Source organism: Ostrea edulis, chromosome 6 (genome assembly GCF_947568905.1).
Source record: "Ostrea edulis chromosome 6, xbOstEdul1.1, whole genome shotgun sequence".
NCBI classification, from domain to species: Eukaryota; Metazoa; Mollusca; class Bivalvia; order Ostreida; family Ostreidae; genus Ostrea; species Ostrea edulis.
In genome coordinates, this window is record NC_079169.1 from 30323409 (window position 1) to 30351001 (window position 27593).

The window sequence follows — 27593 nt, forward strand, 5'->3', positions numbered from 1 at the left end:
CCTACTATCTAGGCATACTGCTTAAATATTCATTAATGCATATTTTTTGTCATCAATGTAGCAAAAGTTATGAATTCTGCAAATAGATCCGGAGTGTTTGAGCGTACCAGATGGTTAAGTCTTGCAAACTTCCGATGTACATGTAGCTTATTTATCGTGTTGTTCCGTGCAATATAGCATTTGTGCAAATACTAGTTATAAATGCAACAAAAAGCCGTGACCTACCTTTCGGCGAATTTCGAAGCGAAGAAAATCGACTCCCTCTGGCGTTAAAAGCGACCCCCTCGTTCTTTTTTGCGACTCCCCCAAAGTTGGACACGGTGATATGTCAAATTTTGTCGGACTCGTAACTGGACAATTATTTGGTCTAGAATCATCGAACTTGGTCGGTAAGTGCATCTTATGAAGGTGTGTCGCGCCTTCTGTCAAGGTCACTGTGACCTATGATTAAAATGGTATGGCATAACCATTTTTGGGCTCGTGTAGATATGAGTGCTAGAATCAACAAACTTTGTCAATTTGTGCATATGTATCGAATTGTAAATTGTAGCTTAAAATCGGGTCATTAAAGCTTAAAATGGTTATAATAATAACTTTTTAAGGTAACTTCACATTATTATTTGTTAAGTGTTTAAAATGTGTATTTGTTAGAGTTGGAACTACTAAATTATCAAATAAAATTTGTCATCATTTTGCTAATGCGAGACATACATATACAAAATCGTATATCAATGTCAGAAAATTGCAATTTTCCTCCAACAGCATTTTAAAAATTTCACAAAAACTGGTTAAAACGAAAGATTAGTATTCATAACAATTTCATCGAACTGTTTTTATACAAAGCTATTCAAAATTTCTGTAAAAAATAAAGAAAATGAAAAGTGAAGATAGCGACCAGTGATCAATCTCATAAATCCCATAAGCGCGATACAAAATAGATAGCTGGGCAAACACGGACCCTTGGACACCAGAGGCGAGATCAGGTGCCCAGGAGGAGTAAGCATCCCCTGTCGATCGTTCACACCCGCCGTGAGCCCTGTAAACGGAGTTATCCGTAATTAAAATCAGCGTACCATGAACGGTCTAACAATCGGTATGAAACACGTCAATCAGCATTTGACCCAATGATGGGTTGTACTTGCAAACTAGATCGTTATAACGACCATAGAATTGGCGAAATGCTGACTTTAAACAAGACTGTTGAAACCCCTGTACCATCAACTTGGTCGGTAGCTTGTCTCGATTTAAAAACTGACCATACGCAGAACAAGCTCTTGCGTATCGAATCAGTTGAGCAGGTGATAATGGAATATTGCTACATAAATATGAAGTTGTACTGTACTACAAAATTTGCAAAGACATACATAGATAGAGGAATTGTCTCATGGGAATGATAATCTAAGCTGATATTGTATGAAGCAGTTTAATCTGTCCATAAGCCCCTTGGGAGTAAGCAATGGCGTTTCAGGATCAAGCTGGAGATTCAAAAATCATTTTGATATTAAAAAGCTAAATTATATCTGCCCAGTTAAAGATTAGTTAATAAGTATCTATGCACCAATAATCACGATTTTACCTCGGACCTAAAAGCAAAAATATTGGTGCAATCTTTGCACCAATTAAAGTTGACATGATTTTGTGTCATGCACATATCTGTTTTCGGTATGTAATGACACTGGCATAGTGGGTAGTTTTGTATATAAATTTTTAGGCTGCAATACAAGAGTACAGGGACGAGCATGCTAAGAAGAAAGTGCTGTAAGGAATGATCTCAATATTTACCCAGTGAACTACAGCTCAGCAGGTAATCGGACCTTAAAAACGGAAGTGCAGTATATCGCCCATTGCATGAACATGCCTTGATGATATCAAAATATGGACAAAGAGGTATTTCTTGATTATTGGTCTCATTCTTCATACAATGAAAGGGGTACTGTTTACGGGCGCTCTTTTGCAACCGGGAGGCTCGGGTTCGACCCCATCTCCGCATCTAATGTTCAACTGATAGTGACTTCCATTGCCACGCCCCGGATATTTCACTTGGGGCAACTTCAGTTCGTATTCGAGTTAGTGGCCCTGAGTGGGGTAAATATTCCAATGCATTTTCTTTTACCTAATCAATCGCATCCATCGTTTGAAAACATGCGCGTGTATTATTACAAGACCTATATACTGCCACTACACTATTAACCCTCGTATTATTATGTAGTAGTTGGGCATTCTGCCACTACTATTGATATGTTCTTTTTACTTCGCGTTGTGTTTTTTTTTTTAATGATGATAGGTGTTATATAAAGTATTCAACCCTTTAGATATTTCCAGGTAAGTTTGAGTCCGCCTAGAGTGAGGCTAGCAATAAAATAATAAATAAAGTTTTAAACCTTTAATAAAGTTCAACAATTGTATGATAAATACCAAAATAATAATCCCGGGGAATGAATGTGGCTTGAGAGAAAAATATAACTAAATAGGAAAAATAAAGAAACAATAATCAAAAATACAGGGTGAGGCAACTCCTGATATTTACCTTGTTGCAACGAATGGCTCCGCAGAAGCCCCGAGCACGGTTGTGCTCGGGTTTAAATACTATTCTTAACAAAAGAATGAAAGTAAAAGTTACCTGTATTGTGATTTGATAATAAATCTAGAAGTAACCAATGAGAAGTTTTGTAATAAAATACGTTTGAAAATAAAAGATAACTCTCTTCCTGTTTCATGAAATAAACAACTCGAATACGAAGATAGGAATTTACGTAGACAAGTAAGTAGAAAATAATGAAATGGAGATAATATAGACCGATACTACCACATTCTTCCCCCCTTAGACAATTACTATATTTTTATTTATAAAAATATATAATTGAATATAATAGAATTTCTGACAATAGATACTAACAATATACAGTAGATAAATTTTAAAGTCCATGTAAATCATAACACAAAATAATTATAGACAGTGAATTCAAAAATCTGGTATTGTGCACGTTTCGTCCATTATTGTACACGCAATCTTCCTGTTCTCCTTATCTAACAAACTTTTAATCATGAGTGTACTATCACTGGTTTTGCCAGGAAAAATATCTATCACCTCATCTCTGCAGTTGGTCCTATTTTCCCCTGCTAACGGAAATGGCGCGAATATGTTCTTGGTTTGTGCCCTCCTCTTTCTTTGTGCTTCCAATTTTTCCTCGTCCAAACGTCGTATGCGTTCCTCTTTCGATCCTAGTCTATATGGAGCACAGGTTCCTGGGTTTATGTAGAAGCGATTAGGGACGTCCTTAACTTCTAGAACCCCGTTTTGTCCTCCATGGGTTCTAAGATGACCTTTTCCTTTGGAGTGGATGGCAAACTGTTTGCCACATAAGGTGCATTTATATAGTGGAACGTATTTCCGATGGACTTTTGCCCAATGGGCCATATACTTCCGTAAATTTGAGAATTTCCCCAGTGGTTGGCATTCCGGAACCTGGCACTCCATTCCCAGGGCACACCACTGCTTCCTAGAATCATGTTCTTCTGGGAACTGTGACAGTTCCTTATGGTCTCTATTTACGGATTCAAGTTCATGGAACTGTTGCAGTCCCTGACTGTCCACCTCTATTTGAACTAAAACAGGTGCTCTTGTATCTATTAGTAGCTGGCAATGTTGCTCTCCTATTTGTGCTTTTACATATAAACATGTGGTATTTTTCTCCACATTCACTGACTTCAGTGAACTGTCTTTAATCGCGTGTTTTGATTCAGTTTTACTTGGTAACTGACTATTTGTCTTAGATTTGACATCAGGATTTTGGTTTTCATTAGAAAACTCTTTCAACGCGCTGAGATCAGTAGCTGTATTTGAAACCGCAGGTGATTTCATCTCAATTGAAACTGGGTCACTAGTACGGTCTGTTGACTTTTCGTTTGCAAATGATCGTTTGTCACTTTTCAAGGCTGACATTCCGACCTCAATGTCAGCCGATATTAGTTTAAAGTTTTTGGGGTTTGCCCGGGCTTTGTAACTGCCGGTCTAAGATCGGGAAATTTCCTGTAACATCGGTTTTCTATGTGCCCTACACCTTTACAATAATTGCATATAATTTCAGATCTGGTCTTACACTCTGGTGTGGAAGCTTGAGTACTTTTTAGTAAATCTTTTATTTCTATTTTGAATTTCTCTAGTTTGCGATCAATCATTTTCTCCATTTCCTCTCGATGGACAGAAGTTTCTCTCTTCCGAAGCGTGTGCATGGGTATCATGCCCTGATCGCGTTCGGTCCCGAACTCGTTACACGGTTTTTTTTACATGATCTAGAGAACCATCAAAGGCCTCATATTCCATTTCGTAAGCAATCGCTTGATCTAGTGACAAGGGATGGTGAAATTGGACATGTTTTTTGAGTTCATAATGTCCTAAACCATGAATGAAATGGTCTATAATTTGCGCTTCTAAAGCAGAGTAGGCGACATGGGGATATGCTTTTAATGCTAATCTGCGCAAGGCATAACCGAATTCTGCTGCAGATTCCTGTTTCTCGCGTTTTCTGTTTTTAAATTCACACCTAAACGCTACTTCTCTTTCAACAGGATTAAATCGCCTGCCCAGAACAGATTTAAGCCTAGCATAATCTTGCAAGTCAGACCGCGTACATTCACTGAGTAGTTTTTGCGCGTTGCCTTTTAAAGACATAATGAGCTGTTGAGAACGTTCGCGTTCATTCCAGCCATTCCAGTCTGCTACTTGTTCGAAGCTAATTATATAATCTTGCCAGTCGGTTGATGTACCATCAAATTTCTCGGGTTCTTTTTCTTTAAGAATTTTGTCACTGTTAAGTGAGTAGCCCGGTGAATAACTATGCAAAGTTCGCATCGGAGTGTAACACTCCTCGTCCCGATATAATCTGCCAGTATCTGTATAAAGTGGCGGATCTAGAAATCTATTGTGATCTATAGGAGTATTGTACTCCACGTGCCGATCAATAGTGCGTCGTGGCGGATCTACCAAACCATTGTTATCATTGAATGATATTCGACTTGTTTGCCTGGGATTATTGCACTCCTCGTGCAGAGTTCTATCCGAAATAATACGGCGTCTTGGCGGATCTACCAAACCATTGTTATCATTGAATGATATTCGACTTGTTTGCCTGGGAGTATTGCACTCCTCGTGCAGAGTTCTATCCGAAATAATACGGCGTCTTGGCGGATCTACCAAACGGCTATAATCATCAAAACGATGCCGATCAGACTGACTAACAAACCTGTTTGACAGGTCTCTATTCTCGGACGCATTCGAAGGCGTCTTTTCAATTTTTGGTCTAGCACCGCTAACTGAATCGTAATCAGTGTAAAAAGAGGATTTCCTGTCGATTTTGTCTTTTAATTGTTTTAATATGTCGTCAACATACTTATCAAAATCGCGATTTGATTCATCATGTTTGCCCTTACCCGAAGGACCAAATGTTGCCATTTTCAAACAAATTAGACCTTCACTTTAAGTTTAACATTCAATCAACATTCAAACTTGACTCAAATCCTGGTTCAAACGGCACCACTGTAGTAGTTGGGCATTCTGCCACTACTATTGATATGTTCTTTTTACTTCGCGTTGTGTGTTTTTTTTTTAATGATGATAGGTGTTATATAAAGTATTCAACCCTTTAGATATTTCCAGGTAAGTTTGAGTCCGCCTAGAGTGAGGCTAGCAATAAAATAATAAATAAAGTTTTAAACCTTTAATAAAGTTCAACAATTGTATGATAAATACCAAAATAATAATCCCAGGGAATGAATGTGGCTTGAGAGAAAATTATAACTAAATAGGAAAAATAAAGAAACAATAATCAAAAATACAGGGTGAGGCAACTCCTGATGTTTACCTTGTTGCAAGGAATGGCTCCGCAGAAGCCCCGAGCACGGTTGTGCTCGGGTTTAAATACTATTCTTAACAAAAGAATGAAAGTAAAAGTTACCTGTATTGTGATTTGATAATAAATCTAGAAGTAACCAATGAGAAGTTTTGTAATAAAATACGTTTGAAAATAAAAGATAACTCTCTTCCTGTTTCATGAAATAAACAACTCGAATACGAAGATAGGAATTTACGTAGACAAGTAAGTAGAAAATAATGAAATGGAGATAATATAGACCGATACTACCACAATTACAAGACCTATACTGCTACTACACTATTAACCCTCGTAGAAGGCAGGGTTTGTTGGGTTCTAGAGTGTCACAATACGTCATATAAGAGTTGAAATTCTCCGTTCGATTGCAATTCGGGTAGCCCGAGTTTGAACTCTAGTACAAATCGAAGTCGCCATTGAAGTTCAGGATATGACCTCGCAAATGGAGGTACTTTGTCATGATAAAGAGCATTGGGTGCTGCGGCCTGAAGCGTCTTGCTTAGGTCAACATTTTTGGCACTTCACTGATTTAGAGCCGGTAACGCCTCTGCCTGAGTGGATAATTATCAAATGGGACGTAAAATACGCGTATAGTATTCTATGGACTACATGGATGGTGGATATCGGCCAGGATAACTCGGTGTTTAGAGCACCTGAATAATAATGTAGGGATCCCGCGGGCTATATATTGATCTCCATGTAAAACGATATCATCTGCATAATTATGTAAGAACACCACGTATATGAAAAGTATTGTCATTTCTCGTGTTCAATGCGAATCAATCATTTTTTTCTTCACGATCTTGCAGTTAAATTACCAGGGGCGGATCCAGGAATTGTGGTTACGGGGGGCGCCACTTTATGAGGCAGTGGGTGCAAGGCGAAGCCCTGGTGGGGGTCCCTGGATTTTACAGATTTTATGGGGCTTGAAATATTTCTCGTATTAAGTCATTTGTACTATTTTCTATCATTTTAATAAGGTGAAATTAATAAAATGACCCCAATTTTAAGGGGTTTTTGGAAAAAATTAAGTTCTCCCAATAAAGTAATTCAAGAAATCAAAGGATTTTGTCATTTATTTCTCCGGGAGTGGAAAAAATTATTGCTTCTTTTATCGTTTAGTGCATTTTTCTAAACAAGATACCGCGATTTACCTTAAATTTGAAAAATTTGGGGGGGGGATTTAAAAAAAAGAAATGATGTGTCCTGCATGAGATCTCGCGTACTTTGAGCGGGACATGCGTGCGCTGTATGTTGGATAGGTGGTGTTTTCTGTGTATCAAAAGCATTGCATAATATTTGTTACGAATGTTTGTCAAACAGTCAACAGTTGTGCAAAAAAAGTATTTAGTCGGTTTAGTTTGAATTCCCAGCTGAATATTTCGTATTTATAAAATCACATGCATGGCTTCAAGAATTCATTGCGATCTCAGTAGATCTGCATCATAATTTATTTCTATGGTGGAATATTTCTGCCCCTACATGCAAGATGAATAATGTCAACATGCAAGATAATTACGTTGACATGCGACTTATATATGTCAACATGCAAGATAATTACGTTGACATGCGACTTATATATGTCAACATACAAGATAATTACGTTGACATGCTACTTATTTATGTCAACATGCCAGATAATTACGTTGACATGCGACTTATTTATTCAACATGCTAGATAATTACGTTGACATGCGACTTATTTATGTCAACATGCAAGATAATTACGTTGACATGCTACTAATTTATTCAACATGCCACATAATTACGTTGACATGCGACTTATTTATGTCAACATGCCAGATTATACGCCAGTTTCGAGATACGAACTCTTCTGTATAGGAGGTGCATTTAGTGGAACTTTGAATGCCTAAGTGGGACAGAGTGGATATACAGCCAACGAGAAAGAAGATGAAATGTATTAAAAGCGGCTTCTCTTTAAATATGTAAATGTGGGAAATACAAAATGCTATCGAAAGAAATGTTTTACCGAAGTGGAAACATACAAACAATGTCATATTTGCAAGAAATATCTTGGATATGGTACTTATGACCAGCGAAATAACGTGATAGGATAAGAATTCTATGTATTTAATTACTCCCTAAATACTTATCACTTACTTAGTTTGTGTGTCAGTCGAATTCGAGTTATCAAACAGCGTGTAAGAAATTTACTGAGTACATTCACTTACACTGTGATGAATATCTGTCCCACTCCCGCGTGTAAACAAATTCTTTCGCGCCTTACTATGCACGAGAGTTCTCAAAGGGAAATAACTCGGACGTATCTCGAAACCGGCGTATTACGTTGACATGCGACTTATTTATGTCAACATGCAAGATAATTACGTTGACATGCGACTTATGTATGTCAATATGCAAGATAATGTCACCATACGTGTTAGAAAATCGATTTTAATGTTGATATTAGCGCCATTGTCATCATATGAAAGAAGTAACCAGATTCTCTATTGTGATTACAAAACGCAATAGTTTTAACTGGACGAGGTAAAAGTTGTTTTTTGCCGACAAAAGTTATCTTGACTTGACGAGACAATCTCTCACCAGAGGGCGTAAATACGCTACGCCTTGAACAACATAAATGTCAAGATTCTTGGCAAAATTTACTTTTACCTATTGCATCATCAATAATGATTTTACAAGTTTTAATTTTAAACTTTTCTTAGAGTATCTTCACAAAAACAACAGGTTTCATGATTATTCTATTATTGAATGAATGAATATTTAGGACTACCGGTATACATATAACCTCTTAATTCGTTCAGGTGTCTCATATTTACCATCTTCTGTTTTTAAAAAAATCAGACAAGTGTTTGATTTGCTTTGATGTCATTATTTTTATTATATTATTCATTGCAGTTTGATATGCTAAGTCAGTTTTAGTACATTTTGATTTGCATTTTAGACGTTGGCAGATGTAGTGGAGCGTAGCGGGAACGATAACGGGTATCTATCTTGACACGATAGTTATCTTGACCGAAGATTATGTAGATGGCAGAAATATGCCACTATATAGATTGGTAACTTGTATGGCAGCATAATTTTCTTCTCGGTACCAAAGTTTCTAACCTGGTGACCTTGACCTTGGAATTTGACATACTTTTAAGAGAACCTAACCTATCAAATTTTATATCTCATTTCAGGAACTATTTAAGGTAGGGCTTTGATATTTTGAATGTAGATTCTTAATGACAAAACCTTTCAAGTGCATTTATATATATAATGTATAAAAATTCCGTTCCCTAGAAAAATCGTCCGGAAGGTGAAGCGTCCGGATTAATGGCGTCCAGATTACCGAGGCTCCACTGTATATATATATATATATGAGAGAAAAACTAAATGCAAGATTATGATGATGTACATGAAGCTCTCTACTAAATTGTGAAATTCATGGCTCCTTGATCAGGGGTTCAGGCCCTTGGACATGGCCAATATTGCCATAAAATAAAAATGTATAAAATCATGTGCACAAAGGACTCCATATTGGGACTTAAATGCAATTAGGAGACTCCCTGTATGGGCTATGATACTCATGTGACCGTTAAGGCCCTTGGGCCTCTCGTCGAGAGAGCCCCCCCCCCCCCCCCAAATTTTCAAATTTAAGGTAAATCGTGGTATCTTGTTTAGAAAAATGTACTAAACGATAAAAGAACAATAATTTCTTCCACTCCCGGAGAAATAAATAACTAATTATTTTGATTTCTTGAATTACTTTATTGGGAGAACTTAATTTTTTCCAAAAACCCTTAAAATTTGCGTTATTTTTATTAATTTCATGTTACAGAAAATGATAAAAAATAGTACAAATGACTAAATAGGAGACATATTTCAAGCTCTATAAAACCTGTAAAATCCAGGAGCTTCCGGGGGCTTCGCCCCTTGGGTCTCCACCAGGGCTGGGGGCCTCAAGGCGGCTCCCAGACTCCCTGCTTCATAAAGTGGCACCCCCCCCCCCCCCCTGTAACCACAATTCCTGGATCCGCCCCTGTCAATTAAGAAAACGTTCAGTGAAATTGATAGATACCAAGTTTTTGGGATCCTCTGTAAGACATGCATCTGGCCACACTTAGAGTTACATACACGTGTACATGCATGGCCACCTTACTATAGGAAAAACATTAATCATCTTGAGAGAATACAGAGAAGAGCGACCAAAATGGTGAGCGGCTTGAAAAAACATTCGCTATGAAGAACCGTTGAAGATTTTGAAGCTCCAGACACGCGAAAACAGATGAGCTTGAGCTAGTGACTTAATTTAGAAACATATACAAGATATTGACCAACAAGGAGAATGTTGTGTACATGTTTCTAAATTAAGTCACTATATCAATTCTTTACATTTGCCAGTACTGATTCGTTAAGAGGAAACACCATGAAGTTGTTCAAAGACAAATCTAGAATCCTACTCCGTCAAAAATTCTTCAGTCAACGCGTGGTTAACCAGTGGAATAGACTTTTTTTTTTCTATGTGTCTGTGATTTTAGACTTTGTGCATCCTGATGCTCCTCCTCTTTGGGTCCAAATTGGTTGAATGAATATTCTATTCTATTCTATAGACTACCATAAGTAGTGATTGATGCCTACAACTTCTTGCTAAACATGGGCGAATACTAGGCCTAGGATTAGGCCTATAAATATACAATGTACCTTAAAATTTAGTAAGTAAACTTGCAAGTAAGTAATTTTAAATCAAGTAAGTAAGTATTTCTTTTGTAGGTGTATTTGTCGTAATAGAACCGTTACCATATTAGCTGGTAATCTTTGAAGAATGTGTGCATGTGTCGAACAGGAACAGTTACCGAATTTCTCTTGAATATTCCCGCCTTATAAAGGAAAAGTTGAAAAATTTACTGTGCATGCGCCGTAGTTGTATCAAATATGGCCGAATAGCAGGAGTCGCTGAAGGGTGATTTTAGTGAGAAGGGCTGTGGTTGTCTTATCTAAAGTGAAAGAGACACATTCATACAAAATTTATTACTCAGGCGAGAAGAAGGTATGATATTGTATATTAGTTCATCGAAAGCATTATCGAGTAAAGCGGAAATTCGAAACTATGACAAGATAAGCAGATCGGATAATGCTCGTGCTTATTTACTCGGATAAAAGTTTTATATTTACGTAGTTTTAATTTGCTAGTATGTCATTTCCAACGTAAAAGCATTCTAATATTGAAGTAATTGTTTGTACATAATAAATACAGCCTCTTAATAACAGTCTAAATAACAGTCTAATGTATCGGGTGCCATGCCGGTAGGTGCAGTCGATGTGAGTCACTTCCATAGACGCCGACTTGCCTGGCAGGTTAATCAGACAAAAACATAAATATTTATAAACAGTGACATCTAGAATTATTATCATTTTCTGATACTAATGAAGAAAATTGTATTCAGGGTATTTCAGTCACTAATTTGATTACATACACTCTTATTTAAATTATATAAAAAAACAAAACATTTCTGATTGTTTCTACCATGCGAGATTTAATGCATTTAACAGTATGTGTGAAGATGGAGTGTTTAAGCATTAATTTTCTAATTTCATAATCATTTTGTACTTTGTAGGGACTGGTAAAGTCTGACAATGGCAGATGAAGAAGGTAAATAATTACTCAGACTTATGTAGCCTTAATATTTTGTTTAATGTATAGAGACTAAGAAACTCTTGATTTGCATTGATAATAATATTGCTGCTAATGGTTGTAGTAAATTCGATTTTTACCAAAACCTTGAACAGAAATAAATTTCATCAACACGAATAAGAAATTGATGATGGATGGACATGCCATGGTTGAAATTTTCATTGAAATGATCAATTTTATATTTACAGTTGTAATGACTCCCACAAAGAAGGGAGGTACGACCCACATTAGGATAGAGAAACGCAAGAGACTGGACTTGAATGATGACAAGACAGTCCATGTAGCAGGTGGGCAACACAGAGGTTTAGTGGTCAATAAACAACTCTCGGATGACACAGACCTTGGACGACCCCAGCTTCAGATTGGCTTCAACTGCTTCCTTGTAGACCAGAAAACAGAAAAACGCATTGTGGTAGGATGTCAATATTTCACCCCAATCATCACAAATATTTCGCAACACTGAATCATATATAATTGAAAATTAAGCAGTCTTAAGTAGTATTACATTTCCCCCTTCCCCTTTCTTAAAGAGGAAAAGAACAGTTTAAACCAGATGTGGTCTTCATTTATCAAACATTACATTTGTAGGAAAGTCGAAGACTGAAATTTTGGTATGTTGACGAGACAGATTACCTCGATCAAGTAACTACAGCATATGAATTCTTTAAGGAACTTGTGCAGCCAGCCAACTTTCCCCGAGGTAAATGATTTAATTTACAATATCAGTGTATTGATCCTTTAAGGATATAGAAAAATATCGATGATATATGATAAATCGGGTGTTCAATATAGAGTTAAGTTTAAAAATAAGGAATTGGGTTGTAATCGATATACAAAAGATTTAATTGTTCATAAAACAATGTAAGGTTATATCTACTCTGAAACACAAAGTGTATCCATGGAACATTTTGACTTAATTATTGTTTTATTAATCAAGTTGAGTGGCAGTGTATAACAGACTTTGGTCATATTGTTTCAGATTATGTTGGTTTTATAAAAAAGTGCATGAAACAGATGCAGAGGACTGAATATAAGCTGGCCAAGAAGATTGACTTAGAGATCCGGCAGCTGAGCGAACAGGAGGCTCCACTAACCCCAGGTAAACAGAACAAACACAGAGTATCTGTAGGGAACTAAGTTAGAATGCATACAAGAATGAAAACTATTACATCTAAAGAGTGTAAAAAAAAAAATAATTTAAAATCATTCACTTGAATAATAGTTAATCAAGTGTACAAAATTCTAAGATTTCAGTGTCTTTATAAACTGTTTGTTTTCAGAAGGTAACATGACATCTGATCAGTAGTAATGTATTAGATATGATGAAACACATAACTTGCATGTGTTTGGTTTTTTTTAATGTTTATATTTTTCCCCACTTCTCTCTGGAAAAGGTCTTAACTGGTGCACCAGCACATTTTTGGTACTATTATTTCACCTTGCATCTTCACCATAAAAATGAATACTGTCACTTTTCAAGGTTCGGGCATTTCTCCAGAAATGCTAATGTTGGGTAGGTAAGCAAATCAACAACCACAGTGATTATCTACATACAAGTCTGGTCTGTAAAACACTGCCTAAGCTCTGGTGTATTAGATTAACTTATCTGGGAATCGTTGAGGGATTCCTGCTTGAAATTCATTACAAATTACAATTTGTGCAATATTGATCCGTGCGGATTTCACTGTGGTTTCTTGCATGTTAATGTCACAGCAAACATTGATATGACATTGATTTGTAAGACCATAAACACAGGGCTACCTCTGTCCGATATCTATAGTTTTATGAGTACCCGAAACTGAGCCCATGAGTTTATGAAGTCTTAAAGACTCTCTCAGAGTGATAATGTTTTTGCCATTGTTTTGTTATTATTTGCAACAGTTTAGCATAGCACTATTGTATTGCATAAAAATGGATGAAATAATAAATTGTGGCAGCATCTGAATATTGATTTATTGATCCTTGGAACAAACAATGCTGTCTGTTGTAGAATAATAGCATGGAGATATTAGAGTGAATTGAGATTAGTTCCTTGATAATTGTCTGTCATCATTGTACAGTGATGTAATTGCAGTGGTTATTCCGCTCTTTTGTCGGTTTTATATTTACTTGTTTGTGTTTGTGTTGTTTCCCTGTTAAGTGTCAGATGTTATCCTGTAAATACTGATTTATCTACACTAATAAATTCAAAACAATAGCAACTCTTATACATCTTAACACTAAAACAATCAGTTTCATTCCAAATTTTGTTAGTTTTTAAATAGCTAAAAATAAGTTGAAGAGCTAATTACCAACTATGAATGTGTTTTATACTGTGACTTTTGTTCAATTTTTTTGTTAAAGAAAAGTGAGAGGGGGGGGGGGGGGGGGGGGGGGACAGGGGGATATGACATTGATTTTGAAGTTTTCTGAATTTTTTTCTTTCTGGGTAAATAGTGGAATATACATAGAATGTATATTAAGGTGAATTCGTAGATTGTAATTAGGCTTATAAATAGATGGTTTAAGTCCTCTGTATTAATCAGTAGAGATGGCATAAAGTACTGTTCAAAGTAAATTTAAATCCCAAATGGATTTATTTGGTAACTGGGAGGTTGTGAGTTTGAGCCCAACTCGTGTCATGGCCATGTCAAATCAAAGATGTTAAACATAGGTAGAGATTGCTCCTTTGCCAAGCACTCTTTTGGATATGACTTTGAAAACTGAGGTCCTGTATTGTGGCAGGCATTGGCATGATAAAGAACCCTCACTACTATGACCATGAGAGCTTAGCATAGGTCTAAATTTGTGGTACTTCACCTACAGCTGGAATCTCAATATAATTGAAAAATTCTTGTTTTTGTGTGGAAATAGCCTCACACGCCTCTACAGTTGCCTGTCAGTCACACTTATACAGTTACCTGTCGCTTACATCTCTACAGTTACCTGTCAGTAACACCTGTACAGTTACCTGTCAGTCACATCTCTACAGTTACCTGTCAGTAACACCTCTACAGTTACCTGTCAGTCACACCTGTCAGTCACACCTGTACAGTTACCTGTCATTAACACCTCTACAGTTACCAGTCAGTCACATCTGTACAGTTACCTGTCAGTAACACCTTTACAGTTACCTGTCATTAACACCTCTACAGTTACCAGTCAGTCACATCTGTACAGTTACCTGTCAGTAACACCTTTACAGTTACCTGTCATTAACACCTCTACAGTTACCTGTCAGTCACACCTGTACAGTTGCCTGTCAGTCACACCTGTACAATTACCTGTCAGTCACACCTGTACAGTTACCTGTCAGTCACACCTCTACAGTTACCTGTCAGTCACACCTCTACAGTTACTGTAGGTCAGGGGCATGTATTGCTGCAAATACAGATATAGAATTTCACTAGGTAAAAGTCAAAACATTTTTAAAATAAAACAGGTCCTGTAAATGGGTTAATATATTCTGTTTTATTCCTGTATGTTTTTCACCATGATGATGATGTAATTTCAGCACATGTACTTGCATGTCATTATTAACAAATTGAACGTGTGGAATTTATGTATTTACAATATTTGTATTACTTCATTAGGTAAAAACATTTTTTACATGAGCATTTTGATAATGTAAATAATAATTTTTTTTTTATTATTCAAATTTTGATCTTTCTAAATTTAAATGACTTTCTGTGTGTGACCTTATTAATTGATCTGACCTATATTTATGTTCATTTTGTGACCTCATTAACTGATTTGACCTCTATTTATTGCTCTCTGTGCCAGGGTCCAATGTGGATGCTTACTTTGGTAAGTGATGGTGTGGTGACTGTGTTGTCAGAACCCCTAATTGTAACAGAGTTTGGTTGTTCCTAATTCAGTCTAGAAAAAAATTGAACCACAAGCAGTTTCTGCAATGTAAAGATTTACGAAGAAAAACCTTTCCATATCTATAAAGAAGAATAGTTAAAAAGTAAAATGTGTGCACCATCATTGATATTCTGCACCTTAAATTCTGCTTATGGTTTAATTTGTTGAGGAGATTTAGTTAGAAATTACATAATTTAGTATCACTAGTTTGGGATGATATATAAAGTCCTAACAGTTTGAGTTTGTGATTAAATATTTGCTTGCCGAATGTTAACAAATTTTATGAAATTCTGAATTGAATACCTCCTTCATTATGCTGCTTTTGTGATGGTGAAAAGACAGAATTATTGGTGTAATTAAGTTAATGATGCGGAGAATAAGAGAATATATTGAGAATTGGTGGTTGAGAACCGAGAAAGTTAGTTCAGTGCATGGAGGACTGTGATCAGATAAGAGCTAGTCCTAAACCTTTGTGCTAAACTTTGAGAGGAAATACGCTGTATAAGGTAGAGGGCTAATATCTCCATAGTGAAATAAGGATAAAATCATAGCATGCTCAATGTATGAAAACAGACATCGAAATTTTGTGAGAGATGTATTTGACTTATTAAAAAGAATGGATACATGAATAGGATTTAATTTTTGTTGCTTGATATTGCAGGGATAGCTAAGGAAGATAAACGACCAATAGAAGAGATTGTCCGAGAGAAGATCCTCCAAGTCTTGGAGTCTGCCTACCCCAATGTCTTGGAAGTGGAAGATCTTGTCAGGTGAATCAGATTGATCAAATGGTCACCGATATTAAGGATCACTAATGTTGATTGATCAAATTTACAGTACTCCTTGATTTTGTATTTGAGTGGAGTTTATGTTGTACAATATTGGGTGAACAGAATAGTGTTCTTACTCCATCAAGAAACTCTAATGCTAAAATACAGGGCTCGAAATTAACATATGTCCGTCAGTCTGTGACTAGTTAAAAGTCTGGCGGACTGACGGACATTTGTTTTAGTCAGTCCGATGGGACTGGTCATTTTTGTAAAGCATCATTTTGGAAAATATACTTATGAAATCTTATACACACATTTGGCATCTTCTGTAGATGTCAGACAAATCTTGATTCGTAAATATAAATCCCACATAAGTGTTACAATATTGTCAGGCATATTGAGTTAAATTTCATTTTAATAACATTAACGAAATATGTTTATAATTATTTCTGGAAAACTCGGTTGGACTGTTAAATTTTTCCGTGGACTGGTTGAAATTATACCCCATCAGTCTAGCTGGACTGGTGACATAAAAAATTAACTTCAAGCCCTGAAATATAATAATAGCAACAGTACTAAACTAGAAATATCATTCAGAATGAATCCTATATTCTGAATGGTTGAAATGAATTACTTCTTTGGTATCAAGCTTGTCTGGTTAAAACATTCACTATATGCAAGATTCAACGTAGTTTTAATGTATTTTGTTTCATTATTTCAGGATTACCGCTGCTGATGAGGCTATAATTAACCAACAGCTGGATGAACTGAAGGCCAAAAATCTGGTCCGAGAGATGGAGAATGGAAAGATTGTCAGACATGTATTGGAGGATGACAAAACAGGTTTGTCAGCAAACAGTGGTCCATTTGCAGATTGTATTCATGACATAAACTTTGTAATTACCTAATACAAATACTATATTTAATTTGATGAATCTCCCTGTAGGAGAAATTTGATTATTTTTTTTTCTCAAATGCAAGTACAATTTACATGTAGCTGTTAAGATTCTGTTTAATACTTAACAGAAAAATACTCCAAGTGTACCTGTGAATGAACCGATAAACCAGATTTTACATGCTTTGAATGATATGTTATAGACATTAAGATTACCGCTTTTATTTGTAGAGTCAGAAGTACAAATGGTGAAACAAATGCCAACCATAGCTGCCAACCAACAACCCACCATTGCCATCATTACTGCCAACTATTGTGAAAAGTTGGCTGTAGATGCTATGATGGACAACAAGACTACATTTGTCAAGTACAAAACAGAAGGTTTGTATAGAAAATTAGTGTATATGCCTTAGAAATGATGAACATAATGAAGACAGTTCAATATTAATTTTCATTACCACAATCAAATTTCGGTTTGTGTAATAATATCTACCAGCAAATTATTAAAAAACACTAGCAATTTTGAAAAAGTATTTAAGTCATTTGAAACAAGAAAGTTTGGTCAATCTTTTACTCAAATTTAAGAACAGTTTGATCTTAATTGCTTTCCCTGTTTCTTGTTTATTAAAGCAGTAGTCCTTTTATTGGTCAATGTATTCAACTTTTTATCACCCCAGGGCTCAACATTAACTTCTTTTCCTACTTGTCCATTCGGACAAGGGACAAAGATATTTACTTGTCCGAAAAATAAAAAATGAAAAAAAAAATCTATATGTAATATTATCAACTTGAAAACTGTATTTAATTTACTTAAGATATAGTCCATTTTTATACCTGCTTGGTTGATTTTTTATCTTATTCTCTTGATAAAAACAACAAACACATAAAACAAAATTTTATCTAGGTTTCCTGTCTTGAATCAATGACTTCGTAAGATCCATGGATGATTGAAAGTAGTACGCAAGTGAATACCGATCCCGATCGAGTGTGACTCAGCTAGTTTACATAGCGATTGATATCGGGATCGAAGTTCATTTTCCATGCATTACTTCCGACTCTGAACTACCGATACACTTTTCACAAAATTGTTTGGAGACTTCTTTACATAAAAAGCACTTGTCCAATCGGACAAGTGCCCATTAATATTCACTTGTCCGAAATGTTTTTCCACTGGTGCCGGACAAGCGGACAAACGTTAATGTTGACCCCTGCACCCTGTCTCTGCTGCCAGTGTGTCACGACTATCAAGAGAGTCCCTCACTGTCATTATTCAAATCTTAATCATTTTTCTCTCTTTGCATAAGAAATCTATAATCAATTAACTTTTAAACGACAAGCTACTACCGCCTTTACTCAGCACACCTTGGCCAATTCTGTACCTTCATCTAACCGCGGCTGTATAGTGTATTGCTGGAACTTTTCAGGTTTTTATCATTTTGATGTAATTTTACTAATCAGAATTTGGAATTTTTAAACTCCTGTACTAGTGATGGGCAATCGGACCAAAAACCATAATCGATTATCGGCAATAATCGGACACAAGTAATCGATTAATAGTCGTTTATAATCGGAATTGGCATCTAAGTGTTTTCCCCTCAAATTAGATGTAACAGAATCATTAAATGTATGGAAACAACATTTGAATTCTTTTTTGTTTCATTTGTTCACAGATAAATAAATCAGGATTCCAATATATCAAGTGATGGAATTTATCTATAATCTCAGTGTATCAAAGATATCAGAGATAGGCTCCTTTATTTGACTGTTGAATGTCGTTACTGTCCTTCATATCTCCCGGCATTTTGTTTGCTTATTTTTGATCGGGTTTGACATACAGAAAATAAAATTTGAACAAAGTTGAAGTGATTTCCGGATTTTGTTTGGTCAACGATGTCGGCGACTTTTATTTTGTAATCGATTAGTAGCATCGTAGGTCTCTGAACGACCGACAATCGATCATCGGCGACAATCGTTTCATCACTATCCTGTACCCTAAATGTTCAGAAAACAGACTGGTACACTACACTTTGCCAACATCAGAACATGATTCACCACATGCCCTAATGGTATGATAGCATGTAAACATTCGTCTGGTTTTCCTCTGCATTGAAATAATAGCAGCAGAAAATCACATCTGAAGTATATTCTCACAAGTCTCCGAAGGCTTGAATACAAGGTTCAATGTAAATCAAATTAAATTTATATGGTGTTTCCACCTTTTTAATCTTCAAGTAATTCGGTTAAACTTTGGGCGAAGAAATGTGTGGTGTAGACATATATAGTTCATAACTGAGTTAGAGCATGTCGATTGCGACTAACTTTGCATTCAAATGTATCCTTACATTATTTTGCTCAAGATTTTGATGATTTAAAACAAACTAGACTGAAAACTGGAATGTAGATCATCAAATTTTGAAATATTTATCAGTAATATTTGCAAGCATATAAATGTAGGATGTACACTGCATGTATAATGTACAGTTGCTAACGTCATTGTTTTGGTCTGTTTATATTTAGCTCTTATTTCCACTTCATCTGAAGATAGGATACGTTTTGCCATATGACGTGAACATGACAAGTCTTTCAGCTCACTGCTGTTTTATAACTGAATGTTTGTTTTTAAAAATTCAGGAGAATCCAATGTGTACACAGTGGGATTTATTGGGGAGCATAAATGTGTATCAACAAAACTGCCACAGATTGGCCAGTCCAGAGCAGCGCAGATCTCCTCAGGAAACACCACCACTAGATTACTCGGTAAGTTAAAACAAAGGGAGCATATCATAAACAAATCTCCTTCAGAAACACCACCACTAGATTACTCGGTAAGTTTAAACAAAGGAATATAAAGAAAATTCTGTTAGGTCTACAATGAATTAATGATTAAATTTAATTTTGGGTGTTGAATTATGTTCAACTGCCCTAGGCCATCATGTACTTTGTGTATGAATACATTACACAGGACTTCAGTGTGAAGCTCTTCATATCCTCATTTTGTGTGAAATAACGTATGTCCCAGAAAATGACCTCCAAACAATATAATCCTATGTTGAAAGGCTAAAATTTTTAAAAAACAAAGGGGTCCTAATTAATGTAAACAGAGATATGTTTGTTTTACAATATGATAGGAAAAGATACATTCAGTGATTCACATGAGCTTCTTTTATATTTATACCTCCCCTTTTTTAGGGGGAGACACATTGTTTTTGTACTTGCCATCTGTCTGTCACAAAATCCTGTGAACACTTCTCCTCTTATATGGCTTATCGGATAGACTTGAAACATTGTACAATTTCTTCATTGCCATTTGTAGATATGCATATTGTCGGGACAGGAGGATCCAATTATTTTCCCAAAAGTTATAATGGATCTAAGAGGGGTGGGGGATGTAAAAAGCTTGTGAACACTTCTCTTATATGGCTTATTGGATAGATTTGAAACTTTGTACAATGCTTCATTGCCATTTGTAGATATGCATATTGTCGGGACAGGAGGATCCAATTATTTTCCTAAAAGTTATAGTGAATCTAAGAGGGGTGGGGGATGTAAAATAGCTTGTGAACACTTCTCCTATATGGCTTATGGGATAGATTTGAAATTTTGTACAATGCTTCATTGCCATTTGTAGATGTGCATATTGTTGGGACAGGAGGATCCAATTATTTTCCTTAAAGTTATAGTGGATCTGAGGGGTGGTGGGTGTAAGATAGTTTGTGAACACTTCTCCAATGTGGCTTATCGGAGTTCATATTGTCTATGTTCCTGCCCATGCTTTCTTCTCCATACCATGCAGTACATAAACGGGAAGAGGGTTTCATTTGCAGCACTTCCAATTTGGGGAGCTGGGGAGACATTTGTTTTTCATAAAAACAATCTCTAGTTGTAAATGAACATCGCACACTAAGCAATATCGGTTTATATAATAATAAAGCCTTTATTATACCCCCCGCAACAAGTTGTGGGGGGGGGGGGGGGGGGGTATACTGGAATCGGGTTGTCCGTCTGTCTGTCCGTCCGTCTTTAGACGCAATGGTTTCCGGGCTCTAAAGCATTATCCTTTTTCACCTACCATCACCATATCATACATATGGACTACCCATGGGATGATGTTCCCTATCGATTTTGGGGTCAAAAGGTCAAAGGTCAAGCGCACTGGACATCGAAGTAGCAGTATGGTTTCCGGGCTCTAAAGTGTTATCCTTTCCACCTACAGTCACCATATCATACATATGGACTACCCATGGGATGAAGATGTTCTCTATCGATTTTGGGGTCCAAAGGTCAAGCGCACTGGACATTGAAGTAGCAATATGGTTTCCGGGCTCTAAAGCGTTATCCTTTCCACCTACAGTCACCATATCATACATATGGACTACCCATGGGGTGAAGATGTTCCCTATCGATTTTGGGGTCAAAGGTCAAGCGCACTGGATATTGAAGTAGCAATATGGTTTCCGGGCTCTAAAGCGTTATCCTTTCCACCTACAGTCACCATATCATACATATGGACTACCCATGGGATGAAGATGTTCCCTATCGATTTGGGGGTCAAAAGGTCAAAGGTCACGCGCACTGGACATCGAAGTAGCAATATGGTTCGGTTTGTCATGCCATTTGTTTTTTACACTCAGAAAAGAGGTAGTTTATACCTATTACCAACACCCTTTGGGAGATTGGGGTAAGCGGGGGGTATTCTTAGTGAGCATTGCTCACAGTACCTCTTGTTTATCCAGGATTACATATTTAGCGATAACGCTAGTTTTGAATATGGTCCTGAAGATAACATACATACAGACAGATATTAGTAAAATAAACACAGATTAAAAGAAGTAGAATACATATAAACTTCAGAAATAATTATGAATGTAAGATAAATAGGAACAAAATGAAGCTTAAAAAGTATGGTGATAATCTCTAAGATAATTTCTCTTAAAACACACAACACTTGTTGAGTTTCTTATATTTTGACTCAAGGCATTCCACACTGTGCTCCCTGAAATGCTGAAAGATCTTCTATAATATTCTGTTTTTGCCCTGGGTATATACAATATATTTGAATTAGAATTTCTAGTTTGCCTCTGACTGACTTCTGATACATATTTAAAAACATTTAAATAATCTGGCATTGAACCATGTAAAACTTTATACACTAAAATGACTTTTCTATAGACAAAGTAATCTGATAGAGGCAACCAGTTAAGTTCTGTAAACATGACATTAGATGGTGTTTCAAAATTTCTGATGTTAAGAATTACCCTTGCAGCTCGTTTTTGCAATATAAAAAGCTTATTCACATTTTCAGCATTTCTTGGATTGCTCCATATAGTACAACAATATGTAAAATGTGGAAAAATCATAGTATTAAAAATCTCCAGCAGTGCATCATTTGACATAAAATATCTTATTCTTCTTAAAATGCCAATTCTCTTGGAAATCTTGTTCATAAGTGATTCTATATGACTTTTCCAGGACAAAGTTTCATCAATAATAATACCAAATAATTTTGACTCCTGAACACATTCTATGAAATGGTTATTTATCACTAAATTTAATTTTCGATACTTTGATAATTTTTGTGCCGATCAAATAAGCATATATTGAGTTTTAGACAGGTTTAAGCTTTATGGTTGTACTCTGGGAATTTGATGAGTACATTTTGTGTTTTGGTTTTAAGTCTATGTCTGCCTATCCATGCTGCTTTATTTAAGGAGTAAAGGTGTAGATTGTTTGTAATATGGGGTATTTTTAAAAGCTGTATGATAATAATGATATTAACATTCATTGTTGGGGAGGGATGATATGTTGGATTATTTTAAGCTGTATGATAATGATAACATCCATTGTTGGGGAGGGTTTCAAGTTTAAATGACAGATTCACAGTAGCTGCTTGTATTAAAGTATAAATGTACTACAAATACCTGTACATTTCCTGACAGGTATTGTATGCCTTAGAAATTTATGCCCTTAAGATCCAAGATTGACACTGTTTTTGGTCCATGTCTCTTTGTCTTCCACTTTTTATTTTGGCTTGGTCATAACATTTTGATCTACCCAGTATACAAGACAGAGACCTCATACACACTGAACTGAGAGGTCAGGGTCAAAACTATGTGAATGATGAAAAGTCAAGGTCGATTTTGTCACATTTAAATGCTTGGGGATTTTGTCACATTTAAATGCTTGGGGGACATAGTTTTTAGCTCACCTGAGCTGAAAGCTCAAGTGAGCTTTTCTGATCACCCGTATTCCGGCGTCCGTCCGTCCGTCTGTAAACTTTTCACATTTTCAACTTCTTCTCAACAACCACTGGGCCAATTTCAACCAAAGTTGGCACAAAACATCCTTAGGTAAAGGGAATTATAAATTGTTAAAATAAAGGGCCAGGCCACCTTCCAAGGGGAGATAATCAAGAAAAGGTAAAAATAGGGTAGGGTCATTAAAAAATCTTCTTCTCAAGAATCACTGGGCCAGAAAAGATGAAATTTATAGATAAGCTTTATTAGGTAGTGCAGATTCTAAATTGTTAAAATCATGGCCCCCGGGGGTCGGATGGGGCCACAATAGGAAATACAAATATATAGGAAAAATCTTTAAAAATCTTCTTCCCAGAACCACTAAGCCAGAAAAGCTGAGATTTATATGAAAGCTTTCTGATATAGTGCAGATTCAGGTTTGTTAAAATCATGCCCCCCTGGGGTAGGATGGGGCCACAATAGGGGATCAAAGTTTTACATACAAATATATAGGGAAAATCTTTAAAAATCTTCTTCTCAAGAACCATTGGGCCAAAGAAGTTCACATTTACATGAAAACTTTCTGACATAGTGTAGATTCAAGTTTGCAAAAACCATGGCCTCCAGGGGTAGGTTTGGGGCCATAATAGGGACTACGGTTTTACATGCAAATATATATAGAAAGTCTTCTGATATGGACCAAGGTTACTCAGGTGAGCGATGTGGCCCATGGGCCTCTTGTTCACTATTACCTCTTGGTTTTTCTTTTCTGCGGTACATGTTTTCTGAAGGGATGGGCAAATTCATAGAACATGTGTTATTCACATACCCGAAAACATTGTGCACATAGTCGTGCTATTTTATCCCCACCAACTCCATTGAACAGGGATAATAATTTATGTGCTATGTAGTTTAAATGTGTAAAGAACCACTGACCTTGATTTATACATTAATTTCAAAGAGAAGATTGAATTTGTTGCTGATATCTTGCAGGAACATTCCAGAATATTGAACATGTGTTTGTGGTGGGCATAGCCGGAGGTGTTCCTCACTACACCAACTACTACAAGCACGTCAGACTGGGGGACATTGTAGTGTCCTGCTGTAACGACAGGGGCTACTTCTACTACCACGTGGACAAAATTCTGCAGGACAAGGACGGCAATATTCAGTATAAAATGAGGACCTGGTCTCCCCGGGATCTGTCTATGCAGCGTTTGGCGGAAAAACTGGAGGAGAGGTGCTTGAGGAAACCTGAAAAGGCACCTTGGGAACGTTACATCAAAGAGGGTTTAGATCTGTTGGAGAAACAAGAGGCAAATTTCAACAGACCATCCCAGGAGTCTGACAGACTGTACATGTCCATAGGGGAGGAGAATGTCATTGAGGTGCAGCACCCAGAGCGTCCAGATGAGGCCCAACAGAGGGAGGAGGCACCCACGGTCAGGTTTGGGGTTGTAGGGTCCGGCCGACCAATCACACGATACGACAACACTAGACTAGAATTTGCACACAACTATGGCATTACCTGCTTTGATTCAGAGTATGACCAAGTTATAGAATCCATTGTTGGCAATAGAAAGGACAGCTTCATGTTTATTAGGGGAATAGCGGATTATAACGACGGATCTAAGAACAAAGAATGGCAGCCCTATGCCTCGCTTGCTGCAGCTGCTATGATGAAAACCATTGTCAAGATGATCTCCAATCCATACCTCAGCGAAGACGATGACTAATGAAGACTGTTAAAGTCTTGATGATGGAGCATTGTTCTCAAATAAAATGCATGTACTAGATGAAGCGTAAGTTGTTACACATTGCAAGGACTGTTTTATACAAAAGATGGAGATAAGATCTTTTATGCATCTATTGCAGTATACAAGTATTTTGGATGTGGTTTACTTGGGTTGCTATATTCTAAATTTTAAGATTTGTTGAGGAGGCAGCTTCTGTGTGATTGTTGAAAAAATCCTTTTTGAATCTGTATAACGGACATAATATTTTGATACTATGTACAAATTAAGAGGAAGCAGTTGAATCGAGACACTTTGTAAACACCAGGTGCTAATTGAAGTGTGTAGGGTGTGTCTTATGGCAATATGGAGTACACGTAGAATATGTAAGCAAAATTTTGAATTTTGATAACTTTTTAAGAGTTAAATATCCACTGTACAATTGCAAAGGTACAACTGAATGAAATATGATTTGCTAAATTGTCCCAAATATGAATTCATTTTGTCTCAGGTGTTTAATCAAATGGATGAGATGAGAGAGAAAAAAGCTGCCAGATTTTATTGGATGAAAGTCTGAAATGGCACAATGACAAGTTTTCACTGTACATTGAAACAAGTTACTGCATGCAATGTCATATCACAAGAATTTAGAGGGTTTCATTCTATCAAATACACAATTAGATTGTTCATTTGTTCATGTATGTTTCAAAACGACATGTGAAGCAGAGATTTTTCATGCAGTTCATTGATACATTTTCCAGTTACTATATATATCATAGAATTAATTCAAGTTATCTGAACATAAGTTTTTAAAATTAAACATTAATTCCGTTTTACAGAGAATGTATTGATTTAGAAAGAATTAACAGGCATATTTATATTTACTTGTGGTTGGTTTATTTTTTGTGCTTTGTATATTGATGTAGGGAAAACACTGCCGGGTAGATTAGCAAATTTTTAAGAAAGAGTTAAATTGTTTTGAGCAACTGTTTAATCTATAGTTTGATTTATTTTGATGTTTAATTTTTAGAAAGCTTTATTTTTCAGAGATGTTTTTCAAATATAGATGTGATTCTTTTTGGTTGTGAATTAAATTTTTCATACAGTAAGTTAAATATTTAGATGTATCAATATCTGTTCTTGATTTTTTGTTGATCTTTTGAATGAATATTATATATTTCATAGATATAAGGTTGTACATTCATAGCATTTACATTCGCTGTATTTATACTGATGTTAGTGGTGTTCTGAGATAACCTTTTCTTCTTACTACTTCAGAGGTTTTCTTTGAAGACATGAAACCAAATGCAATCAAATATTTCTTTGAATATTTTAAAACTGTCGCTTGTCACCAAGAGTACATGTTAGAAGGGATTTAGAAAAACTATATCCCAGACTTGACCATCTAGCTAGCGAGGCGTGACTTCTTCGAGCTGTTTCTACTAGCTAGTGAGGTGTGACTTCCTCGAGCTGTTTCTACTAGCTAGTGAGGTGTGACTTCCTCGAGCTGTTTCTACTAGCTAGTGAGGCGTGACTTCCTCGAGCTGTTTCATGTTATCTTGTTCTGTTACTTGTTTTTTTTCTTCTTCTCCACCATTCCACCTCATTTTGTGATCATTTTGTTAAAAAAATTTTTTTTTCGTGTTTTCAAATATAGCTCAAAGGAAGTGTGGACGAGACTTGTTTTTATACACACCACTGTTAATTTGTTGTTGATAAGGGTTGTTTATTTAAGTATACCACAATTATGAATTCATGTCCTCAGATTTTCTGGAAAAATGGTTGTTATTTTAATCAGGGGAATAGAAGTGCTGGTTCTATGGTTACAAATAGGTTGTCTTGAACCCCAAGTTTGTGGACTGAAAATTATACTAATTTATGCTTCATTCATTTTTTAAAACTATACTTTGTTACTGCTTAATATTTCAATAAATTGCTTATACACATGTATATAATGTGTTATGGGTTTTATACCTTGTCATGAAATGGATACGACACATAGTATTGCCTCTTTCCATCTATTCTTTCTTTCTATCACAGTTCTTTTACCAAACTTTATTTTTACTATAATTGGTGTGGTTTGAACATATTTTATTGTTTTGATGATTACAACAAAAGGATTGGGCACAAGTTCTTAAAACTTAGAACGCCCTCTCCAATGTAACAATTTATGACATAAAATAATGTTCTATATCTGTAATTGCAGATACTGAGCATAGTTTTGGTGTGTAGTTTTGTATTAGTGAGTTCCAGATCGGGGATATGTTAAAGTTAGGTTCTGATAATTATAATTAGTTCTTTAATCCATTCAAACAGTTCACTATATGGGGATCTAACAACATCCCATTAGGGGGTCATGTCGGGGTGATCTTTTTCTTAGCCAATGAAATAACTCCTTCAGAAAATTTCAAGCTTTCCATTTTTATATATGATTACACCTCAAGGCATTGCAAAAGACTGAAAATTAATGGATATTTAGGAAGTAAAGGTCTAAAAAAAAATTATGTCGCCTAAGTTGCCCGAGTGACCTACATGTATTGCTATTTATCTGTGTCCTTATCCGTCCATT

At 36.1% G+C, this 27593-nt stretch overlaps 1 protein-coding gene across 4 annotated transcripts; it reads left to right on the forward strand.

Annotated features, from left to right (window-relative positions):
* The first annotated feature begins 10763 nt into the window (after positions 1-10763).
* LOC125683076 (uncharacterized) lies at positions 10764-26974 on the forward strand. 4 transcript variants are annotated; one of them, XM_048923798.2, is made up of 12 exons: positions 10766-10902; positions 11471-11505; positions 11736-11959; positions 12136-12247; positions 12527-12646; positions 13025-13060; positions 15310-15333; positions 16055-16163; positions 16885-17006; positions 17290-17439; positions 19690-19815; positions 24285-26974. In XM_048923798.2, the coding sequence occupies exons 2-12, from the start codon at positions 11490-11492 to the stop codon at positions 25025-25027; spliced, it is 1782 nt and encodes a 593-aa protein (XP_048779755.2). In that variant the 5' UTR covers positions 10766-10902; positions 11471-11489; the 3' UTR covers positions 25028-26974. The 4 variants fall into 4 exon arrangements, with proteins under 4 accessions (XP_048779757.2, XP_048779755.2, XP_048779758.2 ...); XM_048923799.2 differs by having other exon boundaries at positions 10772-10902; positions 13028-13060; XM_048923800.2 differs by lacking the exon at positions 13025-13060 and having other exon boundaries at positions 10764-10902.
* The last annotated feature ends 619 nt before the right edge of the window (positions 26975-27593 follow it).